Here is a 14,222-nt window from a genome sequence, read left to right on the forward strand (position 1 = left end):
GTCCCTCTTTGCAGATGACATGATTGTATATTTAGAAAACCCCATTGTCTCAACCCCAAATCTCCTTAAGCTGATAAGAAACTTCAGCAAAATCTCAGGATACAAAATTAATGTGCAAAAATCACAGGCATTCTTATACACCAGTAACAGACAAACAGAGAGCCAAATCATGAATGAAATTCCATTCACAATTGCTTCAAAGAGAATAAAATACCTAGGAATCCAACTTACAAGGGATGTAAAGGACCTCTTCAAGGAGAACTACAAACCACTGCTCAGTGAAATAAAAGAGGACACAAACAAATGGGAGAACATACCATGCTCATGGATAGGAAGAATCAATATCGTGAAAATGGCCATACTGCCCAAGGTAATTTATAGATTCAATGCCATCCCCATCAAGCTACCAATGACTTTCTTCACAGAATTGGAAAAAACTGCTTTAAAGTTCATATGGAACCAAAAAAGAGCCCACATTGCCAAGACAATCCTAAGTCAAAAGTGCAAAGCTGGAGGCATCACGCTACCTGACTTCAAACTATACTACAAGGCTACAGTAACCAAAACAGCATGGTACTGGTACCAAAACAGAGATAGACCAATGAACAGAACAGAGTCCTCAGAAATAATACCACACATCTACAGCCATCTGATCTTTGACAATCCTGAGAGAAATAAGAAATGGGGAAAGGACTCCCTATTTAATAAATGGTGCTGGGAAAATTGGCTAGCCATAAGTAGAAAGCTGAAACTGGATCCTTTCCTTACTCCTTATACGAAGATTAATTCAAGATGGATTAGAGACTTAAATGTTAGACCTAATACCATAAAAACCCTAGAAGAAAACCTAGGTAGTACCATTCAGGACATAGGCATGGGCAAGGACTTCATGTCTAAAACACCAAAAGCAATGACAGCAAAAGCCAAAATTGACAAATGGGATCTAATTAAACTAAGAGCTTCTGCACAGCAAAAGAAACTACCATCAGAGTGAACAGGCAAACTACAGAATGGGAGAAAGTTTTTGCAATCTACTCATCTGACAAAGGGCTGATATCCAGAACCTACAGAGAACTCAAGCAAATTTACAAGAAAAAAAACAAACAACCCCATGAAAAAGTGGGCAAAGGATATGAACAGACATTTCTCAAAAGAAGACATTCATACAGCCAACAGACACATGAAAAAATGCTCATCATCACTGGCCATCAGAGAAATGCAAATCAAAACCACAATGAGATACCATCTCACACCAGTTAGAATGGCAATCCTTAAAAAGTCAGGAAACAATAAGTGCTGGAGAGGATGTGGAGAAATAGGAACACTTTTACACTGTTGGTGGGATTGTAAACTAGTTCAACCATTATGGAAAACAGTATGGCAATTCCTCAAGGATCTAGAACTAGATGTACCGTATGACCCAGCCATCCCATTACTGGATATATACCCAAAGGATCATAAATCATGCTGCTATAAAGACACATGCACACGTATGTTTATTGTGGCACTATTCACAATAGTAAAGACTTGGAATCAACCCAAATGTCCATCTGTGACAGACTGGATTAAGAAAATGTGGCACATATACACCATGGAATACTATGCAGCCATAAAAAAGGATGAGTTCGTGTCCTTTGTAGGGACGTGGATGCAGCTAGAAACCATCATTCTTAGCAAACTCCCGCAAGAACAGAAAACCAAACACCCCATGTTCTCACTCATAGGTGGGAACTGAACAATGACATCACTTGGTCTCGGGAAGGGGAACATCACACACCGGGGCCTATCATGGGGAGTGGGGGGGGGGGGGGATTGCATTGGGAGTTATACCTGATGTAAATGACAAGTTGAGGGTTGCTGACGAGTTGATGGGTGCTGACGAGTTGATGGGTGCAGCACAGCAACATGGCACAAGTATACATATGTAACAAACCTGCACATTATGCACATGAACCCTAGAACTTAAAGTATAATAATAAAATAAAATAAAATACAGCAAAACTGAAGTTAAGTCTAAAAGTGCTATTAAGAAGTTGCTTTCAACTTAATCCTGTTTGTTTTTAGTTGAGCTTTTAAAAGTGGTGCTAGAATTTCAGCTTGAATTTCACTTGTTTCCCATCATTTCATATTATTAGTGGTGGTAAAAGTTAATAAAATAGCTGAAAAATAGACCATGGTCAGATTTGAAGGAGGATGCATACAAGTCGTAATACAATATCAGATCATAAACTACTAGAACCTGCATAATTCAGGTATATCTTAAAGGGATTTTAGTCATGTTCATTAAGGAATAGTTAACATTGGTAGATAATATACATAGACTTAGATAGTAGTGTCAACAAAATAATGATTGTCTATTTCTTATAAGCATTAACTCTTCTGCAGTATAATGTGTTTTAGTCTTTTTGTTTGTAGACTTCTGGTCAGATCATTAAGCCATTTTCAATTTTAAAAATATTTTAGAAGAAAAATCTCAGTTTTGGTCACATTATGTATTTTTATGTTTTATTAACAGCTTTTATCGTTTTGTTCTGGAACCAGAACTGTTGTCAGGGGCTAATGACGTGTCTTCTCTGGGACCAGTGGCAAAATTTTTGGATATTCCTGAATCACCCCTCCTAACCCTCAACATGATTACTCCAGAAGGCTGGTTGGTTGAAATAGTACACAGCAACTGTGACCTTGATAATATTCACTTAAAGGATGTAAGTTATTGTGTATAGTCATATAAAGAGAGAGAAACAGGATAAATTCTTATCAGCTATTACAATTGTAGCAAGTGAGCGATCATACTATGAATGTTTACCAGAATATTCTTTTTTATATTCTAGGTCCTGATCCAGTCTTTCCTTTGATTTTTAAGTTTTTCTAATTTCCAAATTCAGCTTCTCTAGTTTTCCAAGTTCCTAGGTGTCTTTACCTTTTTTCTTTCTTTCTTTTTGCCTCAGACTACTTACTTACAAAGATACTTCTCTAAGATGAACAATGTCAAAAATATGGAGAGGAACACTTGGCAGCTTAGTACAACACCATTAAGTACTTATTTTGCTCTTGAAGTTTAGTTTTTAACTCAGAGAGCAAATTTCACCCAAAACTGTTTCGTTGTTGTTGGTTTTGTTTTTTTTGTTTGTTTGTTTGTTTTTGTTTTGCCTCATAGCTCATAGCCAGAGAAAGTAGTCCTAACTAGATTAGGGTAGAAAGTAGGAAACGAAATTTGCGGTATACTGCAGGCCAAGTATACCTCCTTCTCATCACCCCCTATATGACCCTTATCTAGTGAGTAGTCAGAATTCTCTGCCTCAGTTGTTGTAATTCACAGTACAGAAAGAAAGTATTAAACTGAGTCTTTTAAACATTGAATTTAGAATGAGAAAAGGAATTCAGAAACCACAAAAAAGGGAAGCATTTTAGAAGAATTTAAGATATGTGTGTTGGTCTGTTTTCACACTGCTATAAAGAACTGTCTGAGACTGGGTAATTTAAGAAGAAAAGAGGCTTAATTAACTCATGGTTTCACATGGCTAGGGAGGCCTCTAGAAACAATCATGGCATCATGGTGGAAGGGGAAGCCAGGCACGGCTCACATGACAGCAGGAGTGAGGGAAGTGCCACACACTTTTACACTATCAGACATCATGAGTACTCACTACTATGAGAACAGCAAGGGGGAAATCTACCCCATGATCCAGTCACTTCCCACCAAGCCCCTCCCCTGACACGTGGGGATTACAGTTAGACATGAGATCTGGGTGGGTACACAGAGCCAAACCATATCACTTGGTATCCAGAAAATGAGGAAAAAATACTTCTTTCTCCTCATTGTCATCCCTCTGACCTATTTCCAACTCTTTGTGTCTGATACCTCCTATAGAATATAGCCATTGCTTTGACCAAAGCATAAACATTTACCTGTAATAATTTGGTTAAGATTGTTTATAATGTTTATTTCTCATGCATATGCATTACCTTTTGCCTAAGGATTTTCCTTCTAGGAAAGTTTATTTTGATCCACTCCTGTGTGGATTCTGTAGGATCCTAAATCACTTTTCTGTAACATATTCCCCATCACTCCCAACTGGACCCACCTAAAAACCTAAAACTCAGTCATAACCATCTTCTAATATCAGTCCTTCAAATTTAGAGAAAAAGCAGCAAACTAATAGCATTAATGAGAAAAAGTTAACAAATTAATCTTACAAGAAGTGAAAAAAAAAAAAAAATCACTGTTTTTTCCATGATCGGTCAGATCTCTTAACAGAGTCTGGAATTCTTCATGAAGAGAGTGCGGCAATATACTCAATAAGGTAACTTTTAAACACCCTACCCAAAAGTGTGAAGTGTTTGTAGTGGGAGAAATTAGTACAGCTTAGAAAAGACTTTAAATTGAGTCTGCTGGTGAAAATTTCAGCAGCTATTCAACAGCTGATGGAGATTAACTAAAACTTTTTTTTTGTAGTGAGTGTCAAATCTAATAGCATCTTTTTAGAAGGTGTTCAGATGAATACTAGCTCTCACTCTGAAGTTAGAAGACTAGGATGAAGGAAAATTTCCTGTGTTTTCGTAGTTTAGGTGAATAAACAAAAGGAGATTATAAATTCTAGCGTCTGTAAAAATTAACTACACCTCAGGCTCATCTTTTTCATTGTGTGCTATACATACTTAAAATATTCTGCAACCATCCTGGAAAAATAACAAAGGCATTTGTTATAGTAGAAAGGATTTTTAGATAAAGGGGAAAAGTGTGTACACCCTGGCAAAAATGAGACTAGCAATGAGATATTTACCACCATATAGTAACTTGTGCAAATATTCCTGGTTACACCTAATTCCCAAACACTATACAAACACCTGGAAGAAACTTGATCTGGGAAAATTCTCCATTGGCAGGACTTTGTTCACATGATTGTCACTACATTGACATTATTGCACAACCAGCATTAATTCCATAATTAAAGGTGACAAAAATGATTAATAAAGCTAGGCCAGGCACAGTGGCTCACACCTGTAATCCCAGCACTTTGGGAGGCCAAGACGGGTAGATCATGAGGTCGGGAGTTTGAGACCAGTCTGACCAACATGGTGAAACCCCGTCTCTACTAAAAATACAAAAATTAGCCGGGCGTGGTGGTGCACGCCTGTAATCCCAGCTACTCAGGAGGCTGAGCAGGAGAATTACTTGAATCCGGGAGGTGGAGGTTGCAGTGAGCCAAGATTGTGCCACAGCACTCCAGCCTGGGCGACAGAGCGAGATTCTGTCTCAAAAAAAAAAAAAAAAAAAAAAAAAAGCTAGAAGTGAGACAGTTACTTTTACCTGGAGTTCAGATGTGTTGCTATTCTCAGTAATTATTGTTAGAACTGCATCCAAAGACTCTCTAATTATATTTTATCACAGCATAGGTCTGAAAGATATCAAAACACCTGAAACAACAATGGTGGTTACCAAGGGAAGAGAAGATCCAATAAATAAAAGATTGCTAACAGGAAATAGGAAATTCCGTGAATTCTCTTAAAAAGAATTCACAGAAAAATGCATTAACCCTTCTGAAACATAAATAATTTTGATATAAGTTTTATTGATATTTATTGATATATTCATTACAAATATAATTGTGAAAGAATTTCTGTTTGATTGCCAGAGATATGGTATAGATCCTAAATAATGCTATATTATAAATTAGATGAACACAGTTCATCTTAGGCTCAGTTTATTCTCTCAGTGCATAATATATGAAATTTATATCTCTCATCAAACACTTATAAAATTTGGGAAAAGGTCACATTTGCAGTGAAGAGTTCTGTCCCTTCTGCAAAACTTAGAAATTTAAACCAAACCTTAACTAACTTGGAAATCTATATATCAGAAGAGTTGTACTTTAGAAGTCTCCCTTAATCCACAAGGGATTTGTTCTAAGATACCCCGACCCACACAGTGGATACCTGAAAACACACAGAATACCTAACCTTATATACATTGTTTTGTTTTTTGTTTTGTTTTGTTTTGAGACAGAGTCTTGCTCTCTGTCACCCAGGCTGGAGTGCAGTGGTGCGATCTCAGCTCACTGCAAGCTACGCCTCCCGGGTTCACGCCATTTTCCTGCCTCAGCCGCTGTCCCCGTCCCCAGTAGCTGGGACTGCAGGCGCCCACTACCATACCCAGCTTATTCTTTGTATTTTTAGTAGAGACCACCGTGTTAGCCAGGATGGTCTTGATCTCCTGACCTCGTGATGCACCCACCTCAGCCTCCCAGAGTGCCGGGATTACAATCGTGAACCACTGCGCCCGGCCATGTTTTGTTTTTTTTTAATATACATACCTACCTATGATAAGATTTAATTCGTAAATTAGGCACAGTAGAGATTAACCTTAATAACTAATAATAAATAGAACAATTATAAAAGTAGGTCATCATCCTCTACTCTTGTGCTTTGGGGTCTCTAAGTGAAATAAGGATTCCTTGAACACAAGCACTGTCATGCAAGATTTTATTACAATACTCAGTGCACAGTTTAAAACTTATGAGTTGTTTACTTCTGGAATTTTCCACGTATTTTTGGACCGTGGTTGACTGAGGGTAACTGAAACTGTACAGAGAAACCACAGATAAAGGAAGACTACTGTACCTTATATGCCTCAAGCCACCTAATTATCTAAAATGAATTCCTTACTTTAACTTTTTCTTGGATTTTTGCCCAGAGTCCTGAATAGTTTCTTAAAGTTCAGACTGCACTAAAGTCATTAAGTTCAGCCTTCACATGCCTTAAGATAAGATTCAAGAAAAAGATGTACTGTCATTTATCCATCTCCACTATCAGATAGCTTGTCAGAGTTCAGATCACACATCAAGATATGTGTTATGGCTTTGCTATTAATAACTTGGGAAAATGTGTCTGCAGTTACACAAAATCACATTCAATGGCAACAAAAATACTAGATTAACATATTTACAGACAATTGTTAACAAACCCAAATGTTAATGTTTATTATTAAACTTAACCTTTTCTTAAAGGAAGACACTTAGCTATTCAGCCACAGAAGAACAATACAATTAATATCCTATTAGAAAAATTAATATGTTCCATGGACACAGGGAGGGGAACATCACAGGCTGGGGCCTGTTGCGGGGCAGAGGGGCTAGGGGAAGGAATAGCATTAGGAGAAATACTTAATGTAGATAACAGGTTGATGGGTGCAGCAAACCACCATGACATGTGTTTACCTATGTAACAAACCTGCACATTCTGCACATGTACCCCAGAACTTAAAGTATAATTAAAAAAAAGAAAAATTAATACATTCTTAAGGTTATATTTGAAAGGTATTAAATTTATGTCTGGTATCAACAATTAATATTTAGAACAGAAAATAAAAATATATATGGAAGATTGAAACATAAGCATCAAAAAAGATCACTAACTTTCATATTTTTGCTAAAAATGAGCTTTGTGGCCAGGCGCAGTGGCTCACACCTATAATCTCAGCACTTTGGTAGGCCAAGATCACTTGAAGTCAGGAGTTCGAGATCAGCCTGGCCAACATGGTGAAACCCCATCTCTACTAAAACTACAAAAAATTAGCTGGGAGTGGTGGCCTGTTCCTGTAATCCCAGCTACTTGGGAGGCTGAGGTGGGAGAATCGCTTAAGCCTGGGAGATGGATGTTGCAGTGAGCCAAGATCGTGCCACTGTACTCCAGCCTGGGTGACAGAGTGAGACCCTGTCTCAAACAAACAAATAAATAAATAAATAAATGAGTTTTGAAAATAGGAACTAATTTAACTTAAATCACCTCTATGAAAACTTAAAATATTCACTAGAAATAACTCTTTGGAAAAGGAATTGGCTGTGTTTTTATGTTGTGGTTTGAATAAGTCAACAGAATTGAAGTCTGTTATATAAATCTATAGGAACAAGAGAAATTTTCACATTAATATATTATAAAATTAAGAAGATACTATTATTCACAAACTGGGTAAGTGTATTTAGACCCTTTCCTAGTACCTAATTCATAATAAAATAATTGAGCTTTACAGTCACTTTGGTGTATAGCTTGTCTGTAAAGTGAGGGTGTTGAACTACATGATCTCTACAATCTTTTTCTAATTTTTAACATTCTCATATTATTCTGAGACTATCCAGTGAAAATCTTTCCAGTCAAGTAAATTGCTGTAAAGACTCTGGATATAGGTGAATAAATTATATAAAGTTCATCCCTAGAATAGTAATTCAACAACTAATTCAGAATTCAGCTAAAGTTGTTGAAACAAATACTGTCTTCAGAGAAGGTACTTAATTTTTGTTCTTAAAACCAGTAAAATAAGAACAGGAATCAAGAAAGAAATGCTGTAGGCTGGGCACGGTGGCTCACGCCTGTAATCCCAGCACTTTGGGAGGCCGAGGCGGGCAGATCACAAGGTCAGGAGATCGAGACCATCCTGGCTAATATAGTGAAACCGCGTCTCTACTAAAAAAATACAAAAAAAATTAGCCAGGTGTGGTGGTGGGCACCTGTAGTCCCAGTTACTTGGGAGACTGAGGCAGGAGAATGGCATGAACCTGGGAGGCAGAGCTTGCAGTGAGCTGAGCTGGCGCTACCACACTCCAGCCTGGCGAGAGTGCGAGACTCCATCTAAAAAAAAAAAAAAAAAAAAAAAAAAAAACAAAGGAAATGCTATAAACAAATATTGTAATTATTATTTCTGAGATAATTGCAGTCAAGGAAAACAACTATACAATACAGAATATATCCAAATACTCTATATCCTAAACACACTAAACAATAGTGTTGAAAACCTAATATGGTGAAATAATATTAAATATAGGTAACATCACTGTCTTTAATCTTAACAGAATTCTCAATCTGTGAAAATCACTTACTGTTTGATTTATTTTCATGTTTAGTTATGCTATTCATATGAAGTAGAGAAAAAGCTTTATCTTGAAAGTATTTATCATAACATTTGCAACAGAGAAAAATCCAGAAACAATTGGAATATCCAGCCATTTTAAAAGATGTTTATAGAGGCAGAGACATGTTCTTAGAAAACCATGTTTAATGAAAAGGCAGGTTACTTATAAAAAATTTTATGAAGACAAGAAATAGAAATCAGTGTGTTGATGTTTATATTAGTATTTATTCTGTTGAGGTGCATTCTGTTTTTTCTTCTTTCCACTTGGGAAGTGGAAATTAATTTTTATTAATTTTTTAAAATTAACTTTAAAAATGAATTATATTGATCAATTTATAATTAGTTGATTATAGACATTAATTTTTTTAATTACAGGAAAGCCAATAGATAGTAAGTTAGCTTTCTTGCTAAGTCTGAAGTGGTAGCTTCAGGACAATAGCAAACTGAAGCAGATTCTTTAAGGAATTTCCCATCTAAATCTAATGTTCATGTCTTTCCTACTTGGTTATACTGGTGCATATATCATGAGGTTCAGGTAAAGCTTATGTCATGAAAAAAAAAAGTTTATCATAAGCTTTTTGTCTTGAAGAAATCAGTTCAACTCATAAATTCACTGATGTGTAAAAGAAAGACTTGAAGTTACCCACCAAAATACATTGGCCAGTATTAAAATAATCACATTTATTTTTTTCAAAATTTTGTTTTATGAGTTTTACTAACACCAGAAACAATCACATACTTCCTCCACAGACTGAGAAAACTGTTACAGCAGAATATGAACTAGAATACTTACTACTCGAAGGACATTGCTTTGATAAAGTGACAGAACAGCCTCCTCAGGGTCTGCAGTTCACACTAGGCACAAAAAATAAACCAGTTGTGGTTGATACAATAGTGATGGCCAATCATGTAAGTATTATTTAATTGATGATATTTAATTTGATGTTTTGGTGAAATTCTGTTTTCCTAAGAGTAAAATGAAATAATATTTATTCTGCTGTTGCTGAACAGTTTGCAGAAAACAAAATTGAATCTTTGAATAAGATAAATAAAACAAAAATGGGGAAAATCATACTTTCGTAATATTCTTTTAACAGGTTATTATAAAATCTCTTTACTTGGAATTGATTTATAGAATTTATTCATTCTACAGTTAGTAAATACTTTCTTGGATCATTCGTGTATTCATGAACAATTAGATGGTTTTTAGTCATATTACTCAATGATTATTTTTTTCTCATCTTAAAAGGGGTATTTTCAATTAAAAGCAAACCCAGGTGCTTGGATACTGAGGTTACACCAAGGAAAATCTGAAGATATTTATCAAATAATTGGGTGAGTTATGCGGACTGCTTTTAAATTTTTACACATAAATATGTTTTTAGTGTAATACAACCAAGATCATCAAAACAACAATTAAAATGTTAAGATTGGTCTGGCGCAGTGGCTCAAGTCTGTAATCTGAACACTTTGGTAGGCCGAGGCAGGCAGATCACTGGAGGCCAGGAGTTGACCTGCCCGACCAACATGGCAAAACCCCGTCTCTCCTAAAAATACAAAAATTTGCGAGGCATGGTGGCACACACCTGTAACTTCAGCTATTCGGGAGACTGAGGCCCAAGAATTGCTTGAACCTGGGAGGCGGAGGTTACAGTGAGCGGAGACCGCACCACTGCACTCCAGCCTGGGACAGACAGCAAGACTCTGGCTCAAAAAAAAAATAAAAAAAAAAAAATGACTGGGTTAGGTCTGAGTATCAGGAAGAGAGCAAAATAAGACATTCCAGTGCTCATACCCTTACAGAAACATCAATTTGAACAGCTGTGCACTCCACACATGAAACTACCTTAATAAAAACTAAGGAACGAGGTGAGCTATTACAACAGTGCAGTGTAGCACAGAAATAAGAAAGGCACATTGAAGAGTGTAGAAAGGATAATTTTACATTACATACATCACTCCTTCCTCAACCTGATACAGCACAACTGGAGAGATACCCACTTGGGGGAGGGAGAGGGAAGTGAGCACCAGACTTTGTCTTGGACCCCAAAACCATGCTTACCCCAATAAAACCCAAAGCCAGGTAGGCCCCATAGCCCCAACTTTATGCTGGTACCAGAAGACTCAACTGCCGGATTCTGTAGCCCCAAGCTCCAAATCTGCCTGGTAGATTCCGTTTCCAAGCCTGCCCAACCACCAGGCCTACCCCAGAAGCTCTAAGCTGTTGCCCAGCCCCAATGCCAAGCCAGCACCCACAAATTCAGGCTCTTAGATTTTTCCCTATACCAGCATAATTGATATATTGATCATTTAATGACAATATAGTATACATTATATCTTATATAACAACACCATTATCTCTGGGTCATATTCAGTTTGGAATTGGTGTTTTGCACAAAAATTTTCCTGTTCATCAGTACAAAGCAGGGATCATCACACTTTTTTGGTAAGGAGCCAAAGTAAGTAATGTTCATTTGAGAGCACATGTGGTCTTTGTCAAAATTGTTTTTTTAACAATCATTTTAAAGTGTGAAAATCATTTTTAGCTTAGGGCTATTAAAAAAATAGACCATAAACCTGATTTGGTTTACTGGCCATAGTTTGCCAACTCTTGATAAAGTCTTTTTTATACCCTTAATAAATATTCCTAGATTTCATTGCTTTCAATAAATACTTATTGAACATCTTTTATTATAACACACATTGTGCCCAAACTCCTGGGCTCAAGTGATTCTCCCACCCCAGCCTCCCAAAGTGCTGGGATTACAGGTGTAAGCCATCACACCTGGCTTCTTTCTGTTTTCTAGTGGTGATTGTTGGACAGAGTTCTGCCTGCTACTTTGGTTTAACCATGTGAGCTCAGGAATTGGGAGTAAGAGAAAGTCAAAGACATGTCAGTCATGATAGTGCTAGACTCCCCAGGTGTTCATTTTGGAAAAATGTTAAAAGTATGTATTATATATAACAACTCAAAAGTAGCTACTGATTTGACATCTAATTACTTCCCTTTCAACGAAATTCAACTTTATTGTAAATATGATAGAATTTTTTAGTCCATAGCGAGAATGGTTTGAAAAAATAATTTTGGAGCACAATTGCCGTATTTAAGCAATTTTGAAAAAGGGAGAAAAAACTGCATTATGTGTAATACACAATGGAAGCATTCAAGTGATGCAGATGGACATCATAGACACATTTTCAGTCTCATTAGTTTAACAATGTATTTCAAATTTTGGCATTTGAAAATGACTGGTGGATATTAAAAAGTTAGATAGTGTAGAATTCCTTTGATATATAAACAACTTTGAAGTGTAAAAAATTGTAATTATCATTGCAATATATCAGGGATATGAAAGATTTTAGTTTTGTGACAGCCTTGGTATATAACAGCAAAGATAAGCCATAATTTGAACTTTCAGAGTGATTGGGTGGTGTTGAATTTAATGAGTTACTTTTGTACAATTTTAATGTGTACTAAGTTAAAATTTATCGGATAATTTTGAAAACTACAGCATATTATAGTATATCTTAATTGACTGTAGAAACAGAAGAACATGATATATGCACTAGTGATTTTGGACTTACGTTTATTGCAAAATGAGTTTATTCTGTTATTTCTGCCATCATAATTGTATGTCTGTTCTTAAATTAATTATGGACACATTTTTCTACTTTTAGGCATGAAGGAACTGACTCTCAAGCAGACCTAGAAGATATCATTGTTGTATTAAACAGCTTCAAAAGCAAGATATTGGAAGTAAAAGTATGTGGGGCAGAGCTTTTTATAGGCTTTGTTCTTAATATTAAGAATTATCTTCTTTGTTTTTTAATTAATTGATTTATTTTACAACTAACTTTACAATTTTACAACCTAAAATGTTATATTTGAACTCCAGCAGTAAAAAAAAGAAGAGGATTTAGTTCACAAAGGAAAACAGAACTTGAAGATAGAAGAGAAGGATTTTTTTTTACATTGTGATATATCTACTAAATCTATCTGTAGCCAAATAATGTTACAAATTGGACTCTAGAGATGAGATCAGGAACATGCACTGAAAAATTAGTTCCAAAAAGAGAAGGTGATGTTTTTTGAAGAGGGAGAGAAAGGGAGTTTTTAATGATAGCAGATTTTTTTTGGACCAACCCTCCTGCTTAAAACTAGTGAAAATATTAGATAAAAGTTTTTTAAAATCTTAAAAACAATGAGGAACTGATAATCAGATAATAAGGATAATAAGGAAACAAAAACCAAAATTAAAGGGAAAATAAGAGTCTAGTGAAATAAGCAAGCACAGAAACTTCTCTTGACTCAAGGAAGCTACTATTGTCCTGGGAACATTTTTCTGTTCTGTCACACTTTAACTACCATTTTTATTTAATTTGATGGGTTAGGGAACAAAAATTAAAACCCAGAAACGCAAATAAAATAATCTATTAGAAGACCCTCTCTACAATAAACTAGCTCTATTTTCAGGCTAAGGATGAAACATAAAAAATTACTCCTCATAGTCTTTTCGCCCAAATTTGTGTCAGCTAAGTAGCCCAGGGAATCCTGAACCTTAAATTGGTACTAAAATCATTCCAGATTGATAGGATATAGAAGTATCTAGAAGAGATGTCCATAAATCTCTGGAATAAGGTTACAGTAGCCTAAGCTGCAAATCAAGTTTTTCTGGTATAAAGGCCAACTCATAGTCAAAGTTAACCAACCAACAAAACCAGCAGAAACAAAACCGATACACAAAGACTCAAGATATTAGAATTATTAGAATAGCCTCTGAAACAGCTGTACTTTTTTAAAAGAAATTAAAGATGAATTTAAAAATAATTGCAGGGAACATGAAACTATAAAACATGTATATCAGATTTTTTTAAAGTAGAACTTTGGAAACTGAGTAATACAATACCAAAATTAATAATTCAGTAGATAGCTTGAACATGCCTTCAGATAAAATTAGCAAGTTGGGAGATAGGCCAGAAAAAGTATACTGAATGCAACAGAGACAGGAAAAAAAGAAAATATAGCAGAGAGCAGTCACACACACACACACGCTAGTGTGAAAGTCTAAGATTACCAGTAGTGGATTTAAAACTGGCTCTGCCACTCACTAGCTATGTGACCTTGGACGGATTACTTCATCTCTTTCTGTCTCATTTCCTCATCTGTAAAATAGGGTTGGCAATAGAATATACCTTACAGGACTGTTATGAAGATAAGATAAAGCACTTTATGAGTATTTGTTGGATAAATAAAATTAACCTAAATGGAATTTCAAAGATAATTAAAGAATGGGTTACAAGTAACATTTGAAGCAAT

The 14,222-nt window shown here is 35.8% G+C and overlaps 1 protein-coding gene across 1 annotated transcript in view; it reads left to right on the forward strand.

The window, feature by feature from the left end:
- The window catches only part of UGGT2 (UDP-glucose glycoprotein glucosyltransferase 2), a 270,417-nt gene that overhangs the window by 182,519 nt on the left and 73,676 nt on the right, over positions 1-14,222 (forward strand). Inside the window, exons 27-30 of the mRNA XM_010358916.2 lie at positions 2,516-2,705; positions 9,656-9,814; positions 10,155-10,240; positions 12,584-12,668. Coding sequence (XP_010357218.2) covers positions 2,516-2,705; positions 9,656-9,814; positions 10,155-10,240; positions 12,584-12,668 — 520 coding nt within the window. The remainder of the gene's footprint in view (positions 1-2,515; positions 2,706-9,655; positions 9,815-10,154; positions 10,241-12,583; positions 12,669-14,222) is intronic.

Source organism: Rhinopithecus roxellana, chromosome 18 (genome assembly GCF_007565055.1).
Source record: "Rhinopithecus roxellana isolate Shanxi Qingling chromosome 18, ASM756505v1, whole genome shotgun sequence".
Classification (NCBI taxonomy): Eukaryota; Metazoa; Chordata; class Mammalia; order Primates; family Cercopithecidae; genus Rhinopithecus; species Rhinopithecus roxellana.